This window comes from Squalius cephalus (assembly GCF_949319135.1).
Source record: "Squalius cephalus genome assembly, chromosome: 13".
Classification (NCBI taxonomy): Eukaryota; Metazoa; Chordata; class Actinopteri; order Cypriniformes; family Leuciscidae; genus Squalius; species Squalius cephalus.
Window position 1 is genome coordinate 10,358,783 of NC_137134.1, and position 15,245 is coordinate 10,374,027.

General features: G+C 37.3%; 1 protein-coding gene across 5 annotated transcripts in view; it reads left to right on the plus strand.

Moving 5' to 3' along the window:
* Positions 1-15,245, plus strand: part of pcbp4 (poly(rC) binding protein 4) — an 84,734-nt gene that overhangs the window by 30,322 nt on the left and 39,167 nt on the right. For all 5 annotated transcript variants that reach the window (XM_079889918.1, XM_079889922.1, XM_079889919.1 and 2 more), the window contains one exon: positions 14,356-14,535. In XM_079889918.1, coding sequence (XP_079746044.1) covers positions 14,428-14,535 — 108 coding nt within the window. In that variant the 5' untranslated portion in view covers positions 14,356-14,427. The remainder of the gene's footprint in view (positions 1-14,355; positions 14,536-15,245) is intronic.

Consider the following 15,245-nt stretch of genomic DNA (forward strand, 5'->3'; position numbering starts at 1 on the left):
ATGCCCCTCATCCCTAAATGTTTAATACTGAACTTATTCATCGTCATTGAATGTGTAAACTGCTTTTTTGAAAGGGATAGTTCACCCCCAAAAAAATTAAACTTGGAAATCTGTATTACTTTCTTTTCTTATGCGGAACACTAATGAAGGTACAGTATTTTGAATAATGTTGGTAACCAAACCATTTCGGTGACCATTCACTTCCACTGACTGAATAAAAAAAACATTGAAACATTTCTCAAATTATCTTTGATTAGTTTCTGGTTTGGAACGACATGAGGGTGAGTAAATTATGACTGAATTTAATTTTTGGGGGGTAAACTATCCCTGTAATATACATTTTTAATTAAGTAATAGAGGATAACTTCATTGTTTCAGGAATGTTAGTCCAAAGGATATTGATCCAGCAATAGGTCCTACTTGGTGACATCACCTAGTTCACAATTATACACTTTGAATAATTAAAAATGTGGTTATTGGTGGAATTTGTGCAGTTGTGTGTAGCAAAAGCAGAGATGTTTTCACAAGGGAAATGCATCGAGTCCTGTCGCCTGTACTCTAATTTGAGCAGACTGTCTGGATCCCTCAGGGGTCCAGCTGTCCAGCAGGGAACAGCTGAGGAGCTTCCCAAAGATCAGAGGCACACGCCCGAACCGCTCTGCTTGTGCAGCTGACAAAAGCCCTACCCTGTCCCTCCGCCCAGCCCCACTCAGTTTGCTTTGTGCAGCAGCCCTGGAATCCACCCCTGTGTGAAGGGTGGGTGGCACGCCGTGTTGTTTTAGCACCATGCTCCACTGGGCTCAGGCGTCAAGTCTCTAAACCTACCACATATCTGTCATTGGAAGGGCTGGCTGACACAGACCTCTAATAGCAAGGATATCACAAGCCACCCCTTGAAAAAAAGAGAAGCCTGAGTCATGATGGCAACTGAAGGCGTCAGTTGCAAGTTCAAATGGAAGATGCACTGCAGTGCTGGTATATTATGTATTTGGGTCAGTTTGCGTCAGGAAGGCTGGGGTCGGCTCATCAAGAGCGAAGTTTCCCATAATCTCTGTGTATGGCAAGCAACAAGATAGGAGTTCTCAAGTCTGCTACTGTAGAAGACTTCCAAAGAGAAATCGTCAAATTAATCCGGCACTTTATTCTAGACTGTTTCCGAAAGCAATCACAAGTTTATGCAGTATGGCTGTGGTCAAGAGGAAGCACTTACGGATGTCCAACTAATGGCAGATTACCCACCCCTCGTGATCTCAGTGTAGTTTCACGGGAAGCAAATGGGAACTCTGAAAATCCAATAACTCCTTTATGTTGCTTCTCTGGTCCTTTCTTTCCAATCTCCGTTGCATTTACACCGCCATCCTTTGGTATGCGAGTAATCCTTTGCCACTTCAGAACCGGGGTCAGAGATAGAAAATAAGAAAAGAAGCTGGTGTAATTTTCCTCTGCCAATATTCTCGGCCGGTGACCTTCACCCAGACTTAAGTGGCGGCCAAGAAACTGAGGGGTAAGAAATGAAAGCTAAGAAAAGAGAAGTGGAAATGGAGTTGCCTGCCGGGTACGCCAAACCCATCGGCACAGCCTCAGGAAGGATAAATAACCCTGCTGCCTTTGCGGAGCATCTAATTAAATCAAAATAGGGCAGTTTCAGTTTATTGCCTACACTCATTAAGTACCTACCCAGTGCTCGTACTCAAAGCTTTGCTTGGAGTCTGAGATCACTGAACAAATTTAATTCGGCACCACCACTCAGCTAGAGCCTTTTGCACAAAAGGAGAAAAAATGATGAGTAGAATTGCATTTGGTTTAAACATTAGGGAAATCGCTGAAACCTTAATATGCCAGGCACAGCGGTTGGATTAGTGGTCATGTGTTTGACTTTGTTAACTACTTCTATTATGTGCAAAATTACAATTTTACTTCAGGGTTGAAGTGCTTCATTTGCAATAAGAGAGTATGCTGCCCTCAACAATTTCACAACCAACCAATTTGGAGTTATTCACACAGTTTCATTTCTGCTTAACTAGAAATAGACCATCTTAATAATCAGATTTCTATAGATGCATGCTTATGTCGTTCTGTAATTTGAATGACCAAACAACGTGTGCTAGATTAGAAAGGCCATGATGGCACACTCCACGTCCACCACGTGGGCTACTCTCACACACATTATAATCCGCCATCTGACTGATTGAATCATGATTTGAGCCTGATCCGTGCTAAACCTGTAATTCCACAGCCAGGATACTGAGAGGTAATTTAGGTGGCGGCACTATCCATGAAGTCTCTCTGAGTCTGAACCCTGTCCCTTTCTGACTTTCCTCTATTTTAGGAGGGATCCTGACACAATAAAACCATAAAGGATGAAATCTAAGGACAATAAACATGTCATTAGCATACACTTTAATCTAAGTAGCTTTAGATTGTATGTGGTAAAAATCTGTTTATTTTGTAGTTCATGAATAGAAAATGACTATAAATGCAATAATAGAATGTGATTTAGATGACGGTACTTGGCAAGAAAAAGTATTCCTGACTTTTTCTCTTACAAGTGGTTCTGACACAAGAAACCTATCGGAGGCAAAAATATTACCCAGAAAATTCAAATAGGATGAGAACCAGACACACACAAACAATAAGCAAAAACAGCAACCTTGTTGTTAGCATTAAGCTAACTTGATACAACCTTGTATTCAAAAAGCAATGAAAAGCGCAGGGCGACAATCACACACACTTGAGCAGTAACAAACAAAACATTAACCCTGCTGATAGCATTAGCATTTCAGCTAAGTAGCTTGCTGAAGCTTTAGATTTTACATGGCGAACATTTGTGATTGTCATTTCCACAACAAATGCAAAGAGAAAGTCCCACATGACACACTATACACTATAAACTTAAACTACGCACTATGTACCCTTGAAGTATTTGAATTGGGACACACATCATGTAATCACACAGGCGCTAATCACACAGGCTTTCTGATCGGCAGGTTTTTTTTTTTTTTTTACAAGAGACTCTGATAGAAGAAGCCTATCAGAGGTCAAATCTAATGCCAAGCAATATAAATAGGATGACAATCTGACACACAATCAATAAGCAAATAATAAATATGTCATTCGCATTAGCATCTAAGCTAACTCATTTGCTAGCAACTTTAGAGTTTGTGGTAAAGGTTTGTGTTTTGTACAGCGTATGCAGTCCATGATTAGGCTACATTTGTCCTTAAATGCAGTAAGAGACTGTAAAGGAAGTAGAGGTCATTTTGGCGCAGACGATCAATAGTATCAGATCCACAGTCCTTAAACTACACGGGTTTAATTTAGAATGAGATGACATTATCCCTATGAACTAGTCCTTCTATTTATGTGCAGAAGCTGAAGTACGTTGATCATGGCTTTCCAGTGCTGAGATTCAAATGTTTGTTGTCCATAATTTGAATTTGACCCAGCATTTTGTTTCTCTTTCTCCTTGTGCAAACAGCGGTGCAGATTCTATGCTCTTGTTCACTGGTCTGAGGTCAGGAGTATGTTTACTACTCCTCCTCTACCACATGTGTTTGTTTTTTCCTTTTGAGGAGACTGATTCCAGATCAGTATTATGTGGATCTCATGAGTCATGTCACCTTTGGCACAGATTTACTCACTCTCTTTTTTTGCTGTAGTTTTTGGGAATGTTTAGATGGCGACGCACATATGTGTACACAAATACTACTACTACTACTACTACTACTACTACTAATATAACAGTAATTTTATTTAATAACAATGAATAATAACTATATATATATATATACAGTGTATATAGTGTATTAAATATAATAATTATTATTAATAATTGTTTATATATATATATATATATATATATATATATATATATATATATATATACATATATACATATATACATATATAAATATATACATTATATATATATATATACACATACATATATACATATATATACAGTGATGGTCAGAATTTACCCCCTTGGTAAACATGATCAAAGATGGCTGTAAAAAACAAATCAACATTGTTTATCCTTTTAATATATATATATATATATATATATATATATATATATATATATATATATATATATATATATATATATATATTAGTGTAGTATAATTATTAATGTTCATTTGTATTATTGTTGTTGTTATTTTATCAGCATCATATCATTAGTAATGGGTCTAGTATTATTAACAGTAGCAGTAATAGTAATATTAATAATAATATAACAGTCCTTTAATTTAATAACACTAAAAACTAATAATATTTATTTACTAGTATTGCATTATATATAAATTATTTATTATTATATAATTATTCTATTTTTAATAAATGGGATATACATATATATATATATAGTTGTTGTTATTAATTTACATTTTTATTAAAGTAAGTAAAAATACTAAGTAAACTAAGTAAAAATAAGAATTATTATTATTAATAATATGGATCTTTTTATGGTGCTTTATCTTTTTGGGATTGTAGTATAGAAATAAGCTGCCCGAAAATATTTTAAAGTATCATGAAGTCCCGTACACAATGACTTTGTTTACTTTTTTAAGTATTCCTTTTGCATTTTTTTCAGCCGAGTGTGATATTTTCAGTTGGTTTGTGTCTGCATTCACAGTGTATTCTGTGCACTTCTGCACATTTGCCCCTTGTGGCGTGGAGGTGCCGTCAGCAGCATGCAGGATTCCTCCTCCGGTCCCGGTCCCTTCGCCGAGTTGTTTTCAGACCTGTCACATAAATCTCAGACGGCCGGAGCCCCTCAGCGGCCAAGGTCACCGACGCCGTTTAGCTGTCAGTCATCCGGCAGAGCTGCTTTCACAGAAAAAACGCAACATTACCCTGAGCTGCACACTCAGCTCTCTGCCGAAAGAACAAGAGAGAGTGACGTAAAGACACGGAGCGAGAGAGTAAATAATATCACAGCGACAAAAGTACTGTCACTTCAGTTCGCGTTTAAAGTCAGATCTCCACAGCGCAGTAATTATGCTAAGTCTTTGACAGTAAAATCGCTCTCGGCTTCCTGATAACGTGGTGTTATCTTTACCTCAGGGGCTTGTGAATGCATTTATTGACCTTTAAGTTGTTGCAGAGCACGAGCTGTCAGCGAAGGAAATTGATTCAGAAAAGAGAGCAATCAGAAAATCCACCCATCACGAGAAATTCATCTCGCTCTCGCAGTCCGCGCCGTCACTCGCGGCAATTATCGTAACAAAACGTATTAATGCGCGATTGTGATGCAACTGTCACAAAAGAAATCAGCCTAAATTGAATCAGACTGCTTTGTACTTAAGCACGTGCACTTCTTTCGAGAGCTCTTCAACGCCCCTGCTATCCCACTCAGCATAATTATAGTGATCATGAGCGCGGGATGAGTGATGGAAGGAGAGGGAGGGCGAGACGTGAGGATGGATGGAGTGGGTGGAGGGAGGAAAGGCGAAACTGCATGATCTTGTTTTGTCTTTGTGTTCTGCCTTACACTTCGGCGAGTTATATGGCGTGAATACTCCTCTCTGCAAGATATATGCGGAGAAAAGCACATGTTAGGTGTGATTTTTCTTTTTAATAACTTGTTTTCTTAGGAAAATCCATTTCGCTTACATTGGCAATCAGTTCCAAATTACTACTGATTGGATCTCGTTTGTGTGTAAACAGCAAAAAAAACCATTTGAGATTAGGTATTTGGCATTCACATTCATAACTGCCACTGATTTATGGTTATATACTTGTGTCAGATTTGGGATAATTCGGATATGTGATGAATGACAGATAAGAGTAATATACAAAATCCAATAAATAAACATGCCTTAAATGAACAACTACATAGAATCAGTGAGGGTAGTTTTTATGTTTTTTATATATATATATATATATATATTTTATTTAATACATAAGTGTGTTTTTATGTAATTATGTAAAGTAATTTCCACTTATTTTTTTGTCCATAATTTTTTCTCCCACTGATTGGATGTCGTTCCATGTGCGTACATGGCAAAACACCTTTGAGAATAGATATTTGGCATTCGCATTCATAATTGGGACACTTATGCAATATGTATATTTGACTTGTTTGATTTTTCTTTTTAATTCAGGATATTTACAGATCAGTGTAGTATACAAGGATTACATTAAAAATACATTAAATAAACATGTATTAAATAAATATGCATAAAATGCAGTGAGCGCAGTATGTATATATATATATATATATATATATATATATATATATATATATATATTACATAAGTGTGTGTTAATGTATTTTTTATTTTTGTATTTATTTTTTAATAAGTATTTCCACTTTTTTTTCCTATGCATTCATTATTACATGATCTCCGAACAAATTTTCTAATCAATGTTCCGTTTTTAAGGATCTGATTCTGAAAACTGATTAACAAGTTAATTTATGACAATCAGTGCACTGCCAATTGGAGCAAAATAATATCTGCAGTATAAAAATCATAAAATAAAACATGAGTTATTTTCTTATATATAATACACTCTCTGTATGCATTTTAATGCTTCAGACTTCAGACAGTTTAGTTTTGCAATGGGTTCATGCGGGGATTTTTTTTTAGCAAATTTAAATAACCACAAATGCTTTTTTTTCCCGCAGAGAAAATATTATTTACCCAAGGCCTGCTGGCTCATTGTTGTCCTGCTTTAAAGATTAGACCCAGTGCTTTTAAACAGCCTCTTTTCATATCGTCAATGTAATTCACCCAACAATAACATTAACACAGCCCTTGTGTGATGTTAATAAAGCGTCTAGTCCAAGGACAGCACAGCGTTTAAAGAGACAGAAGCTTGTATGATTTGGGGGAATAATGGCGATATTGCCGAACAACCCTTGGGACAGGCCGTGAATCAGTCATCCGTGGGTCACTGGGAAAGAGGAAGGGAATTGGGGGTTGACAGGGATCCAAAGAACCTTACAAGTATTCAAAATCAGTTCCATAATTCATGTACACTGAGACAAAATGTCATTGGGTGTAATAGAAATTCTGTTGTGTGCTGATGGACATCTGAGAAAGTCCTTCAAATTTGAGATTAATCCAGTTCAGTTGATCTCAAATCAGGTCTGGATGAAACATCCCTTTACTTTTATAGCTTTGTTGTAGCTTGAAATACGTAATGGAGTTTGCAGTTGCAGTAAAGGCGCAGTCACATTAGTGAAATTTCGTGGGCCACTTCTAAATAGTGGTCAACCGATATTGATTTATTTTTTTGATGGCCGATGGCGATATCTGGGAGAGCAGGGTTGCTGATGAGCCGATGTAAAGATTATATATTTATTATAACAGCGTAGTTTGAAATCAAGGGTTTAAAGTTTGTGCATCTCCAGTAAATTTGAACTCTACTGTCAGCAAGTCTGCAAGGTTTATGAAATGAATGACGGCAAGTGTCGGCCCAGATCCGAGCCACATCTGGTACATATGGATTCAACGCGTAGATGTGGGCCGGATCTGGGCCGACACTAATGTTTATTAGATATTCAAAGATTAGTTTAAATGATATGAATGCGTAATTGCTGATTGCTGATAGTAAATGAGAGAGTATTATAGTGTTTGCCTTTTATTAGAAATAATATTAAAGCAAATGCTATAATACTTTGTCGTATACCGTTTACATTCTTTGTTTAATAGTTTTTTTCTAATAACGTATTAGACACAACTATTAAACAGATCGTAAACTAATGAAGATGGAGAATGGGAGCGTTGTGTGATCAGGCTCTGGCGTTCTCAGCGACGTCAAAATAAAAGTGTTCAGACACATCGGCCAAACAGTTTTACAGATACCGATACTTTAAAAATGCCAAATATTGGCCTTGGTCGATCACTTCTTTTAAACCATGCTGCTTTCTGTTGGTCAACACTGCGAATTTGCATAACCAACTTGAATCCGTTGCGAAATCTGCTTGGGGAAAACCTTTTCCCTCACGCGAAATTACAGATTGTGTGGATGACTATTAAAATGACTGGATTTCACCCATGAAAATTTGTCAAAAAACATTCAATATGGTTGCCTTTTTATCGCAAACTTGGTATCTCGACAAATCTTAGCGCAATTTGAGAAACTGGGAAACTCTAGACGAGATTACTGAAACCTTTTCCGCTGGATATTTAAGCACAAGTCTCAGTTTGCTTTCGATTTAATCTCATTGATGTCTAGGAGATACATTTGAGATATTAAGGAGATTTTATTAGATTTTTCTTTCCGATAGGATGCGGAAGGGATCAGATTTTTAATTTTTTATGCACTAAACCTCCAATCAATTGGAAAGTGTTAGTCATTTCATATGCAAAGAGGTTAGCCAATCACATCTTATTTACATATATACATTTAAAGGTACAGCAGCAAAAGCTTGTTTTTGGTGCAGTAAACCTTTACCATAAGTGGATCTTTTTCAGGAAAGAAAACTACAATGGCTCATTTAAACAACATTATTATTTTCCTGTTTATTATTGTGAAGCTGCTTTTGAAACAATCTGCTTTGTATTAAGCGCTATATAAATAAAGGTGACTTGACGATGCATTCCCAAGTATTCATCAAGGTCCTAGTGTCTAGGGCTCCCCTTCCCTTCTCAGTTTGGTGGTTTCCTGTAACAGCTCTTGCATTCATGGAATGCGCCATTATGAATGTTGACGGGGGTGAAGGTGGGGGGGGAGCCGCAGGACAAGCACGCAGTGAACCGACACATTAGCGTGTATGGCCTTGACTGGCAGGGTGTGTATTTGAGCTGCGTGTCAAACATGGAAAGAAGAGAGAGAGAGAGAGAGCGAAAGAGAAAACCAGACCAATGCAAATATCAGCGCTCTGCCGTGACCCAGAACACCTCCCTGCATACAGATGCTTTGAATGAATCCTGAGTTTGTGTTCATATCCAAACCCTTCCCAGCGTGAGGACAGGTGCTTCTTAATGTCAGTGCAAGAGCATGTATCGATCTCAAGCTGTGCTATGAAATGCTCTCAATTCTTACTAGCTCACGGCATGTGGTCAATGTTACATGTTCAATTTATATAAGGACACGTGAGGTGTTTTATTTATAAGGTTTAGGCATGCTTACCATGATAATGTTTTCCTTGGGGTACCATGTAAATACCATGGAATTGCTTATAGTATTACATTCTGATATCATCACTGGTTGCATTTGCATGCACAAGGATATTAATCAGAATTTGGTCATATTCCGATTATGTAGGCATCATGTACTTTTTTTTATTTGATCACTATAACCAGATTAAGTAAACATTACGATTTCTAGAATCTGAATAACACATGTATATTTTTGTTTAATCAGAATTTGGTCATATTCCGATTATGCAAGCATCATATAAATGGATTGATTGCTATAAACCAGATTAAGCCAATTTTCTGGTTTCTAGAATCCGAAAACCCAACGCTATCTCACGACCAATTCGTATGAATTTGTGCGAGTGAGTACGAGATGGCTAATTCTTACGACCTCTCTCGTACGATTTGTCTGAACCCCAGTGATTGGTAAGGGGGTTTAGGGTCAGGGTCAGGGGGAGGTCATTCGTACGAATTCATACGAATTGGGCAACTCGTAAAATATGTACGATTTAGCAAAGATCTTACGAATTCGTACGAGTGAGGTTGTATGAATTCGTACGAATAAGCCACCTCGTAAAATACGTACGAATTGCCGTGAGATCATGTTGGAATAATATATTTTTGCTTTAATCAGAATTTTAGGCCAAGCAAACACTGTTTTCAAGAAAATTCATCATAAATGCTTATTATTCATATCCGTGCATGTCCAAACAAGGATAAATCTGGGTGATGATAAAGAGCTAAAAACTTCAGATATTGGAGAAATTAATATTTGTTTGGCCACAGTAGCGAAATTTCACCAAAAAATGATGGGGAAAAAATAGCAATTTTATATTATCAATAGTGTAGAGACGCATTAAGATGCATAGAACATAGAGCTCTTCTGTAATAGACTGTGGCCAGTCTTGACAATCCATATTTTCACACACCACAGGGCGGCGAAGCGTCAATTAGCACTGCTAATTAATCTTCGTTAGATGTGTGTGTGTATTACACATAAAGAGTAGAGAGATTTACAAGTGATTAGCATTAATTAGATGGGAGATTGTGTTCCAACAGAAATATTGCTACAGGTTCTTATATATACAGGTGTAAATAATCTTACAGTATAGGAAGGTAAACAGTAGGATGCATAAACATTGTTGTTGGTCCAGGAACAACATTGGCTTCATTTTAAGGTTTGGGCTGTGGTTTAGTGGTTGTGGGTGGACGGGGGCAGGGAACACCCAAAAGCGCCTTTGCCAAAGTCTTAGAAAACTAAGTTAGATTACTTTTATGTATTTGATTATTGGCTAGCAGGGAGCCTTAACAGTCAGCAAAAACTCCAGGCAGTTGTTTTAATACCTACCGACATAATTTGCGTATATTTCTTGGTTGAATTTCTGGTGAAATTGGTAGGAACACAGACAACTTGAAAGTTGACCTCCGTAGTAGTGTCTGTGGATTTTAAACTACAAAATGGCTGCTATTTAAATATAAAGTCTGTCTCTGAATTATACTCAAGAACATGTGACGCTCATGGTGTTTTCAGCGTTGTCTCACTATATAAGGACATGAATTTCATATCTAGAGCTGCTCTGAGAGTCACTTCACAGCATTTCAATATTTCATTTGATAAAAACTATCATTTGAGACACACAGAAACCACAACCCGCCAAAATAAAAGTTTGGTTTAGTTTAAAGAAATTATGACAGACATGTAATATTGTGCAGTATAATGTACTTCTTAAAGTGATAATACTAATAATACCATTTATTAAAACAATTATTTTAAATAATTTAAACATTTTTTTTCATTTATGCTTTATTTTAAACAGCAAACCTCTGATGTGCTGTACTTTGTTTGCCAAAAAATGAAAGGAATTGTTCATCATTAAAAAAAAATTCAAAAAAAGTTTTATGATTTATCACTAAATTTATATTAAATCATAAAACACTGAATCCAAACAAAATATCCACCCGAAAATTATATATAACACAAATAATTTCTGAAAAAAAAGAAAATACATTTCATAGAGCACTATTGTTAAACTTTTTAAAAAAATAATAATACAATTGTTATAGTATTAAGATATTAATTAATTAGACATCCTTTAGACTTCCTTTGATTTAAACCATTAAAACAGAATCCAGAGAAATTGAAATAGAAAGCATGGAATTTGGAAAAATAAAATAAAACAGAATTTGGGAAAAATAAAACAAATGTCATAGCAGTGTTATTTTAGTATTACTGGGATATTATTATAGATTTATTAATTTATTTATTTATTTATTTATTTTTTTTATAAAAATGGCAAAATACACACTTTTTTTCAGTTTTAGTTATTTTAGTACATTAAGTTAAACTAAATAAAAATGAGGAATGTTGCCTTGGGACGAAAAAATACGTGTAAGTTGTTTTGTATTGTATTTTATTTCAGTTAATGTTTTTATTTTATATTAAGTATTTTAAGTAACAAAAATATAAGATTTTAGTTTTAGTTAATGACAGCCCTGTTTCATAGGGTCCTAGTTTATAGGGCTTTAGGGGTTGCTTAACAGGATGTTGTGACAGGACCAAGAGAAGATCCAGAAACACATTCAACTTGGCAAAATCCCTGCGACCACAGGTGCAAACCAGTGGGCACCTTCTCTCTCCTATTCATCTTGCCGTCTCTTCTTCTAATAGGTTGGTGGATCGCCTTGAGGGAAGAGAAGAAAACGAGACAGGCACAAGTAGCGATCGCTTTGCACTAATGACATGCATATGCCAGCACCACCCGTGGACATGAGCGTCCAAATGACTCACTGCCAAACTCCTACACGACGGCCTCATCGATGCCTCTCGTGGGCTTCTGCTTTTCTTTTTGGATTTCTAACCTCCTTTTTTTGGGGCCCCGACTGACGTTGAAATCGTGGATGTCTTCCAGTGTTATCTGAAAACACACACCCACACCTGTAATTGAGCGGCCGCATCAACGGCAGCTTTAATTAACCTGTCGGCAGTTTTCAGAAAACCGCAATGTGGGTGAATCTTGAGTGGTGTTACGACGAGCAGATGTTGGTGCGTTTGGTTCTCAGAATCATCAACTGCTCAACCAAGTTTGCCATTAGCATGCTGTGACATCGCTGTTTTAGCACTCGTGACGTCTGATGTAGCAGTTCCTCTGAGAGTTGCGAGCTTGTTTCATTCACCCCCAAGCTTCAACAACACTTGCCAATCAAGTTTTAAATTATGACTCATGCAATCTAATTTTGAGGACGTTTAGAAGCTGACTGAAATTTGTGAGTGCTAAGTAAGCTTGATTCTGATCTCTCAGGAGATGTAGGTTACAAGCAAAACATTTTGCAATGCTTTTTCTTTCTTTATTTCTCAACATCAACTCTTTTTTACATTTTGTGGAGAGCCCACCACATGCCATTTTACAACCTGAGCTAACCTTGCCTTGTCATTAAAAAGGTAAAATGATCTGATATGTTTGACCTTGACAGTCATACGGGTCTATAATATAATTTCCTGTTTATTCATTTATTTATTTATTTATTCAGAGTGTTGGTTGGTTTAGATTTGCCATCAGATGGTCTCAATAGAGCCTGTGGTTTTTCTTTCATGTAGAGGCAGATATGCAGAAAAACTGCAATTTCTTGTATCAAAAAGAACAAAATTGCCAAGACCAGCTTCACCTCTTACTCCACTTCTGGGCCTTCACCAAAAAACGCGCAGCATGCGGTGGTGATCATTTCAACAAGCACTTACAGTCGTCCTCTCCTGCTTTGTGAGATTGGCTAAATTGGTGATGCTGACTTTGGTGCCGCTGTAACAGAACACCTCATTGTCATCATTCAGCTGCTGAGGCATTGTTGGATTCACTTGTCATGGTTGTCCTCACTTAACTGAATACTTTGCACATAAGAGCAGATGGCGTGGCTATTACAGATCGTCTTATTTACCGCTGTGAGACACGCAGACTCCTGTCAAGGCAAACAGAAACCAACACCGGTTTGAATCTGGGTTGGGGTCGTTTTCCAATCCCAAGTCCCAATGAAGGCAAAATGCGCATAAATATAGAAGTAGCTGACATTTCTGGAACAGGTTGAATAAAACTAAAGTATATTTTATTCTAGTGGTAAAGTTTTCCGGACATTACCTTTCATGCAGTGTGTGATATAGTAGTTTGTAAATGTAAAAGGTCTGCAAAGTTTCAAAGCTCAAAGTCCATGACAAATAAAGTTGTTTCCTAGAAGAAAGAATTGATTCTGATCTGCCAAAATTAGCCGTCAGCAGTTGTGGTTGGTTTGTGTTGTCGACATGTCGAGAAGGCGCTGTTTTCAGCGCTGTGAATCCACTTTGCATGCACTTCTGAAAGAATGAAGATTCTGGCTGGAACTGATACAGAATAAGCAATGCCATTGTTACTGTTTGTATCACTGTGTATAAAAGCTCCAGAGCTAAAATTCAGGTATGGTAATAGGCATTTTTTTTCTGGAACGTGCTGTAAGCAGTAAACCAATCACAACAGACTGGGCCATCTGACCAATCAGAGCAGAGTAGACCAATCACAACAGACTGGGCCATCTGACCAATCAGAGCAGAGTAGACCAATCACTACAGACTGGGCCAGCTGACCAATCAGAGCAGAGTAGACCAATCACAACAGACTGGGCCATCTGACCAATCAGAGCAGAGTAGACCAATCACAACAGACTGGGCCATCTGACCAATCAGAGCAGAGTAGACCAATCACTACAGACTGGGCCATGTGACCAATCGAGCAGAGTAGACCAATCACAACAAACTGGGCCATCTGACCAATCAGAGTAGAGTAGACCACACACTACAGACTGGGCCATCTGACCAATCAGAGCAGAGTAGACCAATCGCAACAGACTGGGTTATCTGACCAATCAGAGCAGAGTAGACCAATCACAACAGACTGGCCATCTGACTAATCAGAGCAGAGTACACAATCACAACAAACTGGGCCATCTGACCAATCACAGCAGAGTAGACCAATAACAACAGACTGGCCATCTGACCAATCACAGCAGAGTAGACTCTCAGAAAGGAGGAGTTTAGAGAGACTTCTTTGAACGAACCATTTTTAAACGCTTTGAGAAATGAGGTGATGTGCAATGCATATTATGAGAAAATGAAAGTGTTTTTTAACCTATTGATGCATGTAAATCTATTGTAGGAGACCTTCAAAACCAAATGATCAACATTTAAAATAGCATTATATGGGCACTTTAAGTTATTGACATATGTTTTGTGTTGTCTTTCCAGAGTGGTGAGTGGAAGGAGAGAGTCCTGCTTCCCCCCCTCCCTGCCCATTCCATCATCCGTAGAGCATCTTTCATGCGTCTCCCTGGGTCTGAATCCCACGTCAGGATGAACTGTGAGCAGGATTTTGGAGATGGAGGCATGAATGTCACTCTAACTCTCCGGCTGCTCATGCACGGAAAGGTAAACACACATAGATACCACAAACGATTAGTATTTTCAATGCAAGACAACACTGGGAGTAGGAACCCGACATCGACATGCACATTTCAAAATGATACTGCTTTGTGCCAAAACTTCTAATGAAAACATCTTAAACTCAGTGTCAGTAGACTAGTTTCGCACCAACTCTCAGTGGCTCAACCTGTCAATACAGAGATGTTTTAATACAATCTCTGATTTAACCTGAATTGGATAGAATGAATGCATCATATATTACTGTGTATTGATACATTGGTTTAAGTACATTTATTAAATAAAAATTAACATTTCTGATTAACTATTAATTAGATAATTCGTCCATATGTTCGTTTAGTGTAAAACAGTGTGGAAATCATGCCATGATTATTTGCAACTAGATTCTTCAGTGTATTTTACTTCTTCCAAATGTTTTGAATCTACTTGAATTCAAGTTCTTAGTAAACAAATGGTTGTAGATTTCATTGCCATGTCATTACAGTGTTGTCAACATGTTCGTTTAACTGTCAGCCAGCTGCCAGTGACAGATTTCCTACCACGTGCCTAAAACTCCTTGATATTTCTCATTTGCATATCTCTAAAAAGGAATGAGTCATTAAAAAGAGTCATGAAAAACCAATGAAAACATAATGAACCGTTAATAAACTGCCACATTTATATGATTTATGTGCCAATTTATTTTACCTTAATTCTCA